This window comes from Alnus glutinosa, chromosome 1 (assembly GCF_958979055.1).
Source record: "Alnus glutinosa chromosome 1, dhAlnGlut1.1, whole genome shotgun sequence".
Taxonomy (NCBI): domain Eukaryota; kingdom Viridiplantae; phylum Streptophyta; class Magnoliopsida; order Fagales; family Betulaceae; genus Alnus; species Alnus glutinosa.
Window position 1 is genome coordinate 41,150,393 of NC_084886.1, and position 15,846 is coordinate 41,166,238.

Here is a 15,846-nt window from a genome sequence, read left to right on the forward strand (position 1 = left end):
TAGGAGAATTTTCTTTAAAAATTAAACAAATAAAAGCTACTGTAACAGCCAAGTCATGCCCTTTCTTTCAACCCCACAGTTCACTAAGCATTTAGTCCTTCTGTTTGTCAAAATTTAAACTAAGTAAAGTTGATTTCTTTTTCTTTATCTTTTTCCTGTATTTTCTCTGAAGCCCCATAATCAAATCCCAGCATATGACCCCACTCCCAGATCCCACCAACAACACATGATACTTCATAAGTTTGAAAACTTCCTGGCCTCCATGCAGCAGAAACGCCCTAGTACCAAAATTTAATTAGCACAAATCAATTTTTTTTTCTTTTTTAACAAAAACTATCAATAATAGAAGTTTTTTGTCTGGAAAAGAAAATAAAAAATTAAAAACCAGACGACAAACATGGCAATAGTAGGGGCTGCACAACAGCAACACAAATTGTGAAGTTGTGAGAACAAGTAAGAATTATTTTATGAACAACTAAACTTGTGTATATATAAGCCAGCTCCCATTTTTCAACCCACTTCTCTTGTGAATCCCTCAAGGATTCCTAAACATATACGAAATGGGTGTCCTAAGACTTACAGGGACACCTATAATTTATTGCATACCTCGGTTAGAAATAGTAGTACTTGTTTTCTGGAGCAGATTTGTGCTTGTCTGTGTATGGCCAGTGGAACACCAGATTAATTGCTCGCAAGTACGTCGCAACACAGAGGCTGTTGTTTCTGTGAACTTGCGGCTTCGTCGAGTTCGTCGGAGCCGAACCGGAGATCCGGAGATGGAGCTAGGTGTACCGTTGGCGGTGGTAGCTGGTTGTCGACGATGGTCAGTGGGGTTGACAGAGGAGATGGAGAGACGGAGGGAAAGCTTGGGGGGAAAAAAAAATTTGGGAACAAATAAACCACTGCGTATTGTTAACGTTGGTTTTCAATTTTTTTTTTTTTTTTTAAATGAGGGCTGACGTGGTGTGGTGCCACGTCAGCAGAGTTGGACATAAGTTGGACTTAGGTTAGACGGATATAATTACTTTGAGAGACGACCCACAATCACGCAGTGGGTTTTTTTTTCACTTTCTATTTTGTTTTTTTTGTTTTTTTTTTTTGGTTTTTTTTTTTTTCATTTATTAGGATTTAACGAAAAATCCTTTTGGTGTATGGGTAAATGAAAGGGGCAGAAAGATTAAAACCACATTACAAATTTATAAAGTTTAGGGGGAGATTAAAAATCGCGCCGTAATTTACACGTTAGTGAAGTTTCTTTTCTTTTTCTTTTTTTCTTTTTTTTTTTTAAATTTTTTTTTTAATGAAATGGTACTTAATTATGAAATGTAATAAGAAGTAGGGGGTGTACATGCAGACAGATATTAACCGTCCGCATTCACTATCCGTACATGCATATGGATGCGGTTAGCAAAAACCAATATTTGCATATGCTGATGCGGATACCAGTTTTAAGGCATGCGTATGGATACGATTATTAACTGCATCTGTATTCTCTTTATATATATATATATATTCACCAAAATAACGTCGTTTTGTTTTTTAGTACCAAAATTATGTTGTTTTGGATTAGGTATAGGTTATGTTTACATTGGCTTGGTTGGCTTTGTTGCTTTCTCGTGTAACACTTTGAGAAAAAGGGAAAAATAATGTGAAATCAATATATTTTCAAAAGATTAGGGCTTAAAAAAATTAAAATAAGCCCAAAACACTAAAAATTGGCCTAGCTAAAATATTTTCAAAATCGTTTAAAATATGTCATAATAGAGACCCAAAGAAGATCTAAAAGACTCATTACCTAATATACAGACAGTATATAATAACCGCAATAACCTGCGCGGATGTAGTTAGTAAACTCATAATGCAAATGAGAGTATCTAAAAATGATATATATCTGCATTTTACGAATGGGGTTAAGAATATTTCAAATAATCACATCCTTCTGCATGTACACCTCTAATAAGAAGTATGATTCCCTATATCCATCTTCTTTGGATTTTTATTGTGAAGCTCCGACAATGGAGATTTGGATAGCTAGGGATCTTCTTATTCACATAATGATCACAAAGCTATCAAACCTGCAATCACAGATCGATAATGAAATAGATCAACATCGTTGCTAATAGATACTAGTCTACTTTTGTTAGGTAACGCCGGCCGCCATGGTTAAATTCTCCATCTTTGTAGACAGGGATTTAGATGCAGAACAATTCCTAAGGTAACAATGGGAAGAGTCTAGGCCATTCGATACGTACATCTAACTGCCTAGAAATTAATGTATGTTGTCCCACACACAGTGGTAGCCTTCCGAGCACAGAAGTCCAGTAAGAATTATCAGACTAATCATTGACCCCATCCCAACGTTATTGTAGGAATTGAGCCTTTAAACACGGGCTATGCCCAGATTGCTGGCCCCAAAAGAGAGATAGCACCTAGCCGAATTCGAACTCGAAACCTCAAAGGATGATATCCCTAGAGGCCGCAAGCCTTACCATTTAGGCCATCCCCTTGGGTTTAACCTTTCTGTTTCTTCTACTCTTTTCTCTTTCAACATCTCTGTCTCTCCCTCCCAAATAGAACCATTCGTGATGTGAACCCGCAGGATGAAATCCCCTTTTGAAGCCACAAACAAATTGAAATCTACCCAAGAAAGCCAAGAATCAAGTCCAAAGAATCTAGACCCGTTGAAATCTTGTTTCAAGAACCTAGATTTGGTGAGAACGCCACAAAGGGTTTGCCTTTGATAAGTTCTTAGTTCATCAAGAACAAGTAGAGAAAACTAAAAAGTTTTCTACGAAGAACAAAACTTCATTCACAATCAACTTGTCTAGCATATGCGGCTACAAGTCTTTTTAAAACCTCTCCATAAAACCCTAACCCTATTAAGGCCTACATCAATTAAAAGACATGGGCTGAACATCTTCAAGCCCAAAATATCCTAAACTACACTTCTATAGCTAATAAAAAAAGTCTACTTAATAAAACAAATAGGCCTAAAGGCCTACAACCATAGAAACATAAAAATAGGCCCACATGCCTATACTTAGTGAAATAAAGAGTTTGCAAGAAACCACTAGGCTATGCCGCCCCCATCTGTTGCTTGTATCACATGAATTAAAGTTGGTTCTTCTTCTTTCAAGCCCATCTTGAATGTTGGAGTCTTGCTCAATAAATTTGTAAACTCGGCCCAAGTGGATTGCACCAATCCTTGCATTGCCTCCTTGATCTTCTTCGCCCTTGACTTTGTGATTGGCCCATCTGGAACTTGTAAGGGATCTTTAAGATTCGGCCTACCATGGAGCCCATCAATTCGGCTATCAGGTTAGGATGGTTTTTGGTAAATCAGTTTTCTCTTCATTGAGAGCATCCACAATGGCTAGGCCAATGCCTTTGGAGTCCAAACTGTCCCAATGGCGAAAGGCAGTTTTCTAGCCACTTGGACTCGACATTGGAGAACCAATTGAAGTCTCCAATCCAGACACTAGCCTGCAAACACTTATGACGTTAGACTATGCTATGGGACTCTACACTCTATGACACATAGACTTTCCGCGTGCTCACAAGTCGCCATTGGATTCTAGCCACTTGGACTCGACATTGGAGAACCAATTGAAGTCTCCAATCCAAACACTAGCCTGCAAACACTTATAACGTTAGACTATGTTATGGGACTCTACACTCTATGACAGATAGACTTTCCGCGTGCTCACAAGTCGCATTACCAGTGTCTAAGTCTACTTAAGTATCCTAAACTATTATTAGGTTACCATTTAGGTTTAAGTCCATATTTTATTTGCTTATTATCTTTAAGATGCGTTTACTATTTATTTGTATATTTTTTATTATTACATTATATTATTATTGATAATCATTTTAATGGCTTGTTGATTATTTACTAACTTAACAATATATATTTAACTCATATATATGCATATGTATATGTATATGTATACGTATACATATGCACATACATATATGTATGGAATGCTTATCAAGCTAAACATTATACTTAGAATCAGTTTGTTATTAGTTCACAACTCATATGAGTGCTATTACGTCTATTCCAGTGTTTAAATTGTTATCTATGTATTCGACCCATTCATTAATCCTCGTATTTACTTTATACCCACTTATAATTTATTCACTTGCGATATTATCCATTCATTTGTTTATTGTCATTACCCATTTATCTTACTTACCCATTAACTTAACAACTCATTTTAGATTAAGTTATAATTCCATTATAACATATCCGTTTACTAAAGGAAGCTTAAGGCACAAACATGGACTCCTAACATCAAAACCAGCCCACCAACTGCCCCTTTAACCAAAATGATCCAAATATACCAACTTCAAACCCTACACTTTAGTAACATTCCACAGTCTAGCACCAACATCAATACCAAATTTACAAATCTATGACTACCAAAATCATATAATAATTAAAACATCTAAATAGGCCATAACGAAGAATCTAATCATTTATCCCAACCAACTACTACAATCTTCCATACCACAAAACCCCAATTCATCTTCAAACTCTACTCTATCCAACCGCTAACAATTTATTTTTAAGTTAATAATCAACAACATTCAACCCAATACACCCATTAAAATCACTCTCTCCATACATGGCTACCACAAGAATCCAACCAAACCATTCAACCATTTTCAAAGGGGACTCAATAACCTTTAGTTTCTATCCAAATAACATATGGCCAATACAAGAAATCACCAAGTCCAAACTTCAAAAACACAACCCATAAGCAAACTTTGCTCCAATCCAACATAGATACCCAAATCTCTAGATACTAACAATTGCAATCTAGGATCGGTCCTCCGACAAACAACACAACGAATAACTATAATCATTTAACAAACTATAATTTTACCTTCAAAATCTCATATACCACATAACATAATTTCCACCAAAGTCCATTACCCATTTCACATAACCATTTCAAAAATCACCCAAAATCCAGCCATCATCTACACTTCCCAAAGTCTACCAAAAATCAACCCAAGAGTTACTGCCCATAAGCATAAATTCCAGAAATTTCCCATCAAGCAAAGCTCCTAAAATAACCACATTAACACCACAAGTCCACCATTCAGGCTATGACACGTGGTAAAGGGAGATTACTTTTATTCTTAAAACCCCTAGCTTATATAAATGATAGTAGGACCATATTTTATTAAAACTCTATCATTTAGTAATTAATCTTTGGCCCCACATTTAATTTAATTACACTTACCATACATTTATTTAATTGTTCACGAGGGTCCATTATTATAATTTTATCTTAAGACTCTTTTATTTTAATTACATATTTATGATCACTAAAAATACAAGACTAACTCCATTACTTAATAAATGTGATTTATTTAACTATTAAATTTTTCATTTAATTTCTTAGTCTTTGCAGGCCACACGCACATATTCACCCATTTCTTCTTCTCTTATCCTGTTGATGGACATTTGATACATCAAACACAAAACTGTTGACTATTTGACCAAGAAAATAAAGAAATACAGCATTGTTGATTTTGTAACTGAATATTCTGTCCACATGATCAGGTCCCTCTTAAAAGAGAAGTACTAAATTAAAATGTGCTTAAATTTTTCAAGCAATAATCTTGAAATAAAAGTATAACTTGACCTTAAATATTAATGCATATGTTAACGTGAAGAACTAGTACTACAACATGTTAGAGAAAAGTAAAAGAGAGCAGAAAAACAAAATATTCTTGAGGTGCGTTAAGATGTCACTTTTCTTAGAATATTATTTGTTCTTACTAAAAATGGTATGTAAAGAGTTACGGTAAATATTTTTTCAAAATACAATAAAGTTCAGAATCTCATGTTTATTTAATTGTATTTTGCACAAACGAAAAATAAACCAGAATAGTACTCTCAGATTTTCTATTATAGCAAAAAACAGAGACACGAAATTTATTACAATTTTAATAACTGAACAACAGTTACCTATGTATTGTGTTGAATAACATTTATTTATTAACTGCTAATTCAACTATTCATAACTGCTAAATTAATAGTTATAAATTGTTATTTTAACAGACACTTAATTCTGACTATTAGATCAAATAATTATCAATGGTTATTTAATAATAACTCATTAGATCGTTATTATTTAATCTTAACCGCTCAATCAAATGTGATTTTACCGTACAATTTATTTTAGTAATGATCTAGTAAATCCAATCATTGGATCTACATAAGAAGATCCTATGGTCTAGATCAAACCACAAGATTGAATGATCATGACCATCCAAAATTGAATGGTCATGATTAGATCGCTCTGATGCTTCGTGTCAAGTGCGTCACTAGCGCTCTACAGCTCACGCGTGCGTGTGCGTCCGGTGCTTCTCACCGTACTAGAGTATACACATAAGTGCATACACACCCAAGCATTACTTTAAATGTTTAAAGTGTGTTAGGCCTTATAAATGCTAACTACACTTTCTCTGTTTTTTATGTGGGACTATCTTCATTTAATGCTCTTCAATATATTCTTTTTAAAACATTCTCAAAACACAAAATAAATATACGTACATATTAATTTTAGAAATGCTTTAACGTACACAACATGCCTTGATTTAAACTGATTAATAATGTAAGGTGCCAAGGAGATGGGAAATCAGAGATATATATATATATATATATCTACTATTATTTTTGTTAATTAATTATTAACATTAACAAGAAATATGGGTTTTCCCACACGCTTCATCAACACATCCATATGCTTAATTAGACTAAAAGCAATTATTTCATTAATTAATTGATTAGACCTCTCGATCACATTCTCAATTACCACCCGAGTGGTGGGGTAGTACTCTTGCTGTTGCGCGCAGGGTTTACAAGCGTATCAAACTGATCAATCGATCCTCAAAGCTTGGATTAGAAATGAAGCCCACATCTTCCGAAAAGTACAAGCGATGCCATCCAATTCGATCTATTCCATTTTACGTAAAAGCAACCAGCTAGCGCTGTGTATCTCGGCTCTCTCTCTCTATATATATATTGTTAATTAGTTTCCACTTGCAATAATCTCACCAAACACAATCGATCAGATGGGCGCAGTCAACTCTTCCTCCAAGTCCAAGGGAAGCCCCCAGAAAACCATTAAAGACAAAACATTATCAGGAGTTGGCAACCTCATCAGCCTCCTCCCGACCGGCACTGTCTTCCTGTACCAGTTCCTCAGCCCTGTCTTGTCCAACAATGGCCACTGCAACACCATCAACAAGTACCTCACCGCCATTCTTGTTGCTCTCTGCGGTTTGTCTTGCTTCTTTTCTTCCTTCACAGACAGCTACGTTGGAGATGACGGTATCACACACTACGGGGTTGCAACAAGCAAGGGTCTTTGGCCCTCGCCGGAGTCTAGGAACGTGGACTTGCCGACGTATAAGCTCCGGTTTGCGGACTTTGTCCACGCCTTTTTCGCGCTGATTGTGTTTGCCATTTTGGTGCTTTTGGATCGAAACACTGTGGGGTGCTTCTATCCGGTGTCTGAGTCCACTGAGAAGATTTTGCTCCAGGTGCTGCCACCTGCTGTTGGCGCGGTTTGTAGTGGGGTCTTCGTGGTGTTCCCTAATAAGCGCCATGGAATCGGATACCCTGCAAGTGAGGCTTCGCAAGTTTCCAAGTCTGGTGGAGAAGAATCCACGACGAAAGCCTAAGGAAGTTTGTGTTTGTGTTTGTGTTTCAGTAGTGTTTGTGTGTGGGTTTTCTTCTCCTTATTCTTTACCGTGTTGCATTATACGATTGTAGTCATGCATGTTTCCTTGTCTAAATTAAGGTTTGACATATGTTTGCTGGCCGAGTGGCCGTCAAGTTGTGCCTTGTAATTTATTTATTCCTCGTAACGAGGGTTACGTGTTTGGATTCCATTCAGTCCAAAAGGGAAGAATATATATATATATGTATATCTCCATTGTGTTGATTATCTCATTCCATGCACAACCGGCCCAACAATTCCACCTTACAAAGACCCAGCCTCTAACAATGGCCCCCTTCGTCAAACTAGGCCCATCCATCTTCAAGCCCATGGACACAAAAGCCCACTTTTTTACGGGTTAGTAATATATGCTATTTAGTAGACTGAGATATATATTGTTGTTATACAATTTGATGATTTATCAATGAAAATCTTTCATTGACACATCATCAAGTTGCATAGCCGAATCTATTAAATAACATTACTCATAAATTTATTATTTATAGCAAGCTTTTAGTACCCATGGATTAATCATTTCCATATATGCCGAATTTTGCGCTTTCAGAATTTAAATCCTATAATATATGATGAAAATGGCAAGATATGGCATTTTGCTTTGGAGTCCCTTCCAAGTGAGTTTAGGAAAACGAAAAAAAAAAAATTGAGAAAGAAAAAAATCCCTTAAGCAATTGCCAAAAAAATAATATTGTTAGAATAAAGATTAATGCTACTCTTATACCTATTTTATAACGGATGAGCTTACGTTTTTTTTTTTTTTTTTTTTTTTAAGGAATAATGCTATTTTTCATACTCTTTATCACACGTATTTCACACTAGATGACGTAAAGTCACACGCCACATCAGTTGGTGTGAATTGGGTGCGAAGAGTATTAATTATTACTCTAAAGTAAAAGTACAAGGTAGAGAATATGAAGCCGAGATGCAAATCCAAAGAAAGCAATTAGGCAATCCTCCCTTTTGGTTAGTTTTTGCTGGAATTAATTGATGTTCAAAAAGACTGACGAAATAAAATGAATGCCTCGATCAGTGACTAAAAATCAATCAATTAGACACACTTCATATTACAATATATGTTAAAGTGTTTCACATTGTCACGAGATACATGACATTGACACTTTATAAGCCATAGACACTCATCCTCTCTCAATGCGTCTATTGAGAACGAATAAGACCCATAGACTTTTACAATATATTTCATTACCATCAACTCTTATTCATAATCTCAAACTACAAATAATAAGTTTCGGAAAATGTAATAATTAATTATTTACATACACACTGATGATAAAGACTAAAATTAATTAGATTTGCCAAATACCTCTTGAATAACAGTGGTTTGAGATTCTTACAACCTTCTGTTTAATCTTCCTCTGCTGTCTAATGGCAATCTCTTGAGCACTCTCAGCTACTTTCTTGATTTCAACCTTCACAATGTGGTGATCAGAAGTCCCTTTGGATGAAATCACCGAGTATGAACCCGGAACATACTTGTACGCTGAATCTGCTGATGCCAAAATGTAATCCACTCTCGTTCCGTACTTGCATGTCCCCTGAACATCTGTTCCATCTACCACAAATTAATTCACAATCACACTAAATATATGACAAAGATAGAGTTTTCTTTTAAACTGCATGGCCGGGTTTGGAAGAACCGTCTATAAAATTGTCAAAATGTCTCTTAATATATCATAAGGACATACTCTTTTAACAGCACGTGAGAAGTACATGCTTTTTAATAGACTGTCCAAAGAATATACATGGCCAGTCGGGTAAGACAAAGGTCACGTACTTTGGCCTTTGGCAAGGATGACCACCGGCTCACATTCACCTGCAAAGTCCTTTGCATCTTTATAGCCTTTCCCCTTCAAAAACTTCATCCCCTCTACCTTTGGCGTAGGCTTTCCTATCTTCTCATAATACTGCATTTGCATATATATTGGCTTAGTATCAGACGACAATATATACGACACTGCAACTTATGTACATCTTTCATCACTTTTGTAATTATACTTTTAAATTTTATAAAGTGTCAATTTAGTGTATCAATTTTTTTTATTTTTTTTCAATTTCAACCTTCCGTTACGAATTTCTGATAAATTTTATCAAAATTTTTAAAATACTCATTTTTTTTTTCAAAAAAAAGAACTTACAAAATTTTTCAAAGATTCAGGCATGGATATTTTTGCAAATTTCGTTAAATCCTAACAAACACCTAAATCCTTGCAATTTTTTTTTTTTTCCTAAAGATCAGAATGGGTATTTTACAAATTTTAATACCCCTCCATTAGGATTTAACGGAAAATTCTAACGGAGAATTGAAATTAAAAATAAAAATAAAAAATAAAAAAATTGAAATATTCATACACTAAATTGACACTTTCTAAAGTTTAAAGGTATAATTGCAAAAGTGATAAAAAATCAGATGTGGTAAATGAAATTTTCTTAAGAAGAGTCTTGTTACCTTGACAATGTCTGTCCATCTCTCTGATGAGTAATCTGATACATCGAGAGAATTAAGACCCCCTGCCAGTATGTGGGGGCGATCAGTTGATTGAATTATTGCGTTCATTTGCTTCATCCTCCAGTTCTCATCTAAATGATCGAGTTGGGTGCAGTAGAAGTCAACTTCTCCAGTCCACGGCACTTCAATTGTCACCTTTAGCAAGTTCCTGAATTCAACGTACATTTTACACAAATAGAGTTACAGGATGCACGTATGGCTATTGTGCCAGCAGCTTTCCAGTTACAAATTACTTGCTTTAATACTTGATGAGGAGTTGGGTTTTGCATTTAGTGTCCTGTTTGTTTCGGCATAAAATATATATATATATATATATATATATATATATATATATATATATATATTTTTCTACTTTTGAGTGTTTGGTGCGGTGTAAAATATTGGTTGACCTGAAAGTGTTTTCAGTTGATCAAAAAAAAAAAATAACTTTCATGAAGTGTAAAATGGTTTACGCGTCTAATCTACGTAAACTATTTTTCGTCGCTCACCTACACCTCTTGGTGGACTATTGTGAGAGGGCCACCTTATAGAGCCTATCTATCTGAGTAGATCTCGTGCTACCCAAGTAGGCAGGCCCCACAAGGGCTTCTCACAATTGTCTGCCTAAATTGCAAGTAATGTGGGCAGACAATTGCACTAGATCTTAATCCCACCTCCGATGATCTAGTCTCAAACACTCTCTTTCTCTACGGTTCCTCTTCGCCGTCTCTCTCTTCCTAGCAGCTTCTTAGATTGTGTGAAAATATAAGAAATATTTGTTGATTTTTCGTACAAACTAAACACCGAAAAATGTTTTCAGATCAAATCACACATTTTTCAATAGAAAACATTTTACGCCAAAACAAACAAGAAAAGATGCTTGCTCTAAAAACAGTAACAATAAAATAACAAGGCTAATTATGCTTCCAAAATAAAGTCAGTCTGCTAGGCAGAAGGAAAAGGAAAAGTACCTGAAATCATCATCATTAGCAATCTTCTGGACTTGCCACCTCTTAATTGGCCATTTTGATAGGACGGCATTACCATATTCTGGAGCCCAGCTCTCAGCAAAGACATATTTCATCCCCAAGGCACCTGCCAAATCAGATAGAGGCCCCATGCCTTTCCCTTCCTCTGCCTTCACATCTTGCAAGGCCAATATATCAGCATCCACCTCTTTGAGTACTTCCAGGATGCTTCTGCCGCTTCCCAAGTAATCATCAGTACTTTGACTGATAATCATACTGGAAGGAAAGCACACAGGAGACCTCACTGGAACTCCACTTCTATGGACTCTTCTAGAAGTCATGTTTGATGATTCCTCTTTCTCATCACCTTCCATAGAACTAAGCAGCTTAGTATTTGCTAATGAGATCTCATTATCAGGAAGATTGATAGAAACCTTTAACTTTAATCTTGAAAGCGTCTTCTGCTTAGAGACATGTTCAGGACTACACATCGTGGTACGTATGGGAGACTGCTTCAATATACTCTTGGGACGAGTATTCCTATAATCTTCCTCTTCATGATTAAAGGTAGCTCGTTTTTCAGCCTTTGGAACAGCAGGTGCCAGGGAGAACATGGCAACGTTGAATGTGGCAGCTCGAATCGGCCTTTCTGATGCAGAACGACCCAATTGGCCATTTATACGAATTGAAGATTTATTGGTGCCCTGTTGCTCTTTAGACTGAAGTTTAGAGTTCAACTTTCCAAGCCTCTTGATGATAACTTTTGGCCGGGGGCGCTTCCATATCAGCCGCCGTATCCTTGTGCAGAAGTGCCGGAGCTTCTTTCTGAGGAAGCTTAACAAGTAAGAAGATTGGTCACTGCAAAAATTCTCAGGAACCATTATTGGTTTAATATGAAGTTCTAGCAGTCCATCACTCAAATAACTTGAGACCAAGGGAAGTAATGTGAAAACATATAGGGGATAGGGATAGCATGAAAGACTAGGTTCCTGGTGAAAATGGCAAATGTGGATGGAGAGAGAAAGGGAGATGGACAAAGAAAAGATTCCAACTGCTCCAAGTGAGGTGGTCGTTGACAATGGCGCGTGTTGTTGAGCTTCTTTTTCCAACACACCCAACTACCACCGTAATCGGTGAAAGTATCAAGAGGAAAAGAACAAGACTTATGAAAGCGATCTCAAAACACCCAAGACAAAAATATAGCTTTAATGAACCTTTCTAAAGTAGGTCTGACAGAATCTTGGAACATTTCATTACAACTTTGATGAAAATAATATTGTTCTATTAAATGTTTGACTGCCTCCTCTGTTTTGGAAAGTTGATAGATATCTGGTGTCATCTGGTGAGTCGGTTGCAGACTAATGACATCTAAGAGTTGATTTTTGGGTCTCAGCATAAAGCCAACTTTTCCATCGGGTTGGATGCACGTAAAATAAGTCAAACAGGTAGGTGAAGAGAGAGAGAGAGAGGATTGACTCATCAAATAATTTCTCATAATTATCAGAAAGAAAATGAAAAGAATAATATGATCCTTACTACTGCAATTACATAGAGAGATGATCCAAGAAAAATTGATCAAAGCTCATTTAATATCAAGAAGCTTGCAACAAATCCCTTTTACCAACAAGCTTCTCTCAATCGGTCAACTTACAACAACAATTTTCTCTAGTAATGGACGTCTCAAGTCACTGCTTATGCAGGGGCTGTGTTTCTCTTCACAACAGTCGAGCCAATGCAGACCCACAACCCACTGTTCTCAATGCTTTATGATGAAAATCATATCAAATAGTTTACTCCCTTCAATCAATCATTGCCAAACAAGGCATCCAGAAGGTTAGAGGCTGAATTGCTACTTTCACTCTCATCAAAGAAACCATTAGTAGCATTTTCCCTCCTAGATTTGCGCTCTTCAATTATGGCATCAGCTGTTTCTGAACAGTAATTTCGTCTCGCCTGTTTTACAGGTCTCTCAGCCACAATAAACTTGCTCCCATCACGGGTTCTCTCAGGGAAGCCTGCCCAAACTGAAGATAACCACCAGTGAGAAGTTGGTCAAGTTCTGATTAAAATGATGACATACCATTTTGTTTGTTTTCAATTAAAAGTAAATGAGACCGAAATTGTTGTCTCAACAACATAGTATGCAGTGTCAATTGGCTCACTTGATTGAAATGCGATGCACTCGTCTGAATGCAAAATAATTCGTCTCTTCCTTCTTTACGTGAGAGAAAATTCTCTACTTAAATTTTACCGGGAGCTAATGTATAGTAATTCATGTCAACAACACCTTCTACCCTGTAATTACGGGAGGAGGAGGTGTCATTCAAGTTAAAGCTCATTGGTTATCTATGATGCTTATACAATGAACTGCATGTAAGTGGAACCCCTAAAAGGTGCAACTTATTCAATAAGCACTTCGATGATGTTCAAGCAAATTACCTCCAAAATGATGCAATACAATGGAAGCTGCTACTGTAACATTCAACGAAGCAGTACCACACCCATACTGTGGGATATAAACAAAAAAGTCGCATATCTCACATTCTTTAGCAGAAAGGCCTGTTCCCTACAAAGTAAAGACAAAGCATCAAATAACATAACCTAACAATATGTATACCCAAATGACCACAAACTACATTGCAGTTTCTTCTTCTGCTGAGCTTTAGTGCAATACAGAAAAATGCCAATGGAACTCTCGGTGGCAGGGGCGGAAAAACCTCTGAAAATTTTATGTTTTTTTCTTCTTTTTTTTTTTGCTTTGTCCCCTTCAGCTAAAATTATGGTTCCGCCCCTGCTCAGCGACCCTTCTAACTTGTCACCTAGTTGGTACTGTGGGTAACTGACTGAATACAAAAGCCCAACCCAACGTTATCATGTTTAAATTTGATTCATCCAAATATTCAAATGGAAAGCTTTTATCCACTACATTACATATCTCAACTCTAATGTGATGCTAAAACCTACGGCGACAAACTATTAAGTGTTTTGCAGCAAAAGAAAGATAGAAAAGGAATTAATGCATAGATTGCATTCAGATGTTGTAAAATTATCCTCAACAACATGATTACTAAACAATTGAATTGACTCAGCACATTTTAATTGAAATAATAAAGCATACAAATTCGTAAATTACCAGTAAATCAAGAAAATTCATACTAAACACATACAACTATCAAAACCCTATATGGGTGCTCAAAACAAAGCAGTTCGATCAGTAAGCATGAATTATAGTAATGTCATACCTCGTTTCCGAGTAGAAAAGCGGTGCTTTTCTTGAAAGGATGATCATTGACAGCCATAGCAGTGTCTGTGATCTCCACCCCACAAATATCACAATCTTTGTCCTGAAACACAAGTACCCAGTTAACGCATTTGCATTCCAAACCCAAAAGAACCAAATCAAAAACTTTAAATTAAGACCCCACAAATACCACAACCTTTCTTCTGAAACACAAATCCCCAGTTCAAGATTTTAAAGTCCAAACCGAAAAGAACCAAAAAGAAAGACTTTTTAATCTAAGACACCGCAAATATCACAATCTTTCTCGTGAAACACAGATACCCAGTTCAAGATTTTACATCCCAAACCCAAAAGAACCAAAACAAAGACATTTTGCAATTAATCGGACCTTGAGGAATAGGCGGGCGTCAGGGAGGGAATGGAAGTGGCGGAAGCGGACGTGGGAGGTGGAGCCGTGGCTTCCAAAGGCGTTGAAGTCCCGGCGGCCGACTAATATCAGTTCGGAGACGCCGAAGGCCGTGGCGCTCCGGGCCAGTGTGCCCACGTTGTGCCGTTTCGCTATGTTGTGCACCACCACATAGCACTCAGCGGTCATTTTTCTTGTTAGAATGATCCGGGAGTAACTTTGGGAGCTGAGAGTTGTTGTAGGATTTTTATGCTTTTGACGCTCTATGGAGTCGAGAAGAGAGGGTTCAGGTCTGGCCGCCCACCATGACACAACTGGAAGGGCAAGTCTTACGTTTGTGCCGTCGAAAAAAGTCGACTTAATATAACTATTCTCTTGGTAATGCTGTATTACAAAGTCGATTCAAAAATTACAACCTAAGACGATTTGTGAATGTGTAAAAGGCGATTCATAAGGCTTGTGTAATTTTTTGAAACCCTAGCCTTACAACCATAATTTGGAGTTTTGTTTTTCAGGTGTATAGGTGATGGATGAGGATCCTTGTTAGGCATAAACAAATGACATAAATTTCTTACAAACAGGTTTGTTCTACAATTCACATATAAGAAGGATATGTGTCTTTTAAACATGTGATAAATACATATTTTTTTATTAATGCTATTAAAATACATGTTTTTTTTTATTAATGCTATTAATAAAAAAAAACATGTAAGAAGTACATGCTATTTAAATAACATGTGTTTCTCACATTTTTTTATTAATACTATTAAAAAAGCATATAAGAACCGCATTCTATTAAAATAATATATGCTTCTCATTTGCCAAGGGACACATGTCAATTTTATATGTGGGTTGTATGAAATTTTCTACAAACCAATTTGTAGAAAATTTTTGTCACAAAGTGATATATGTCCTTAAAGCATATAAAATAAGCATATATTTTCCTTGTTATTAAATTGTTTGAATTT

General features: G+C 36.3%; 3 protein-coding genes across 4 annotated transcripts; 1 reads left to right on the plus strand and 2 right to left on the minus strand.

The window, feature by feature from the left end:
• Positions 1–7,054: 7,054 nt before the first annotated feature.
• LOC133858923 (protein DMP2-like) lies at positions 7,055–7,912 on the plus strand. The gene has a single exon (XM_062294372.1). The coding sequence runs from the start codon at positions 7,093–7,095 to the stop codon at positions 7,702–7,704; it is 612 nt and encodes a 203-aa protein (XP_062150356.1). The 5' UTR covers positions 7,055–7,092; the 3' UTR covers positions 7,705–7,912.
• Positions 7,913–8,790: 878 nt separating this feature from the next.
• On the minus strand, positions 8,791–12,557 carry LOC133881615 (uncharacterized). 2 transcript variants are annotated; one of them, XM_062320590.1, is made up of 4 exons: positions 11,235–12,557; positions 10,225–10,432; positions 9,553–9,682; positions 8,791–9,321 (listed from the first exon to the last, which is right to left on the minus strand). In XM_062320590.1, exons 1-4 carry the CDS (start codon positions 12,110–12,112, stop codon positions 9,065–9,067), a joined length of 1,473 nt encoding a protein of 490 aa, XP_062176574.1. In that variant the 5' UTR covers positions 12,113–12,557; the 3' UTR covers positions 8,791–9,064. The 2 variants fall into 2 exon arrangements, with proteins under 2 accessions (XP_062176574.1, XP_062176568.1); XM_062320584.1 differs by having other exon boundaries at positions 8,791–9,330.
• A 145-nt stretch (positions 12,558–12,702) lies between these two features.
• LOC133881630 (uncharacterized) lies at positions 12,703–15,267 on the minus strand. Its single transcript, XM_062320603.1, has 4 exons — positions 14,861–15,267; positions 14,474–14,575; positions 13,671–13,797; positions 12,703–13,255 (listed from the first exon to the last, which is right to left on the minus strand). The coding sequence occupies exons 1-4, from the start codon at positions 15,065–15,067 to the stop codon at positions 13,035–13,037; spliced, it is 657 nt and encodes a 218-aa protein (XP_062176587.1). The 5' UTR covers positions 15,068–15,267; the 3' UTR covers positions 12,703–13,034.
• Between the last annotated feature and the right edge of the window lie 579 nt (positions 15,268–15,846).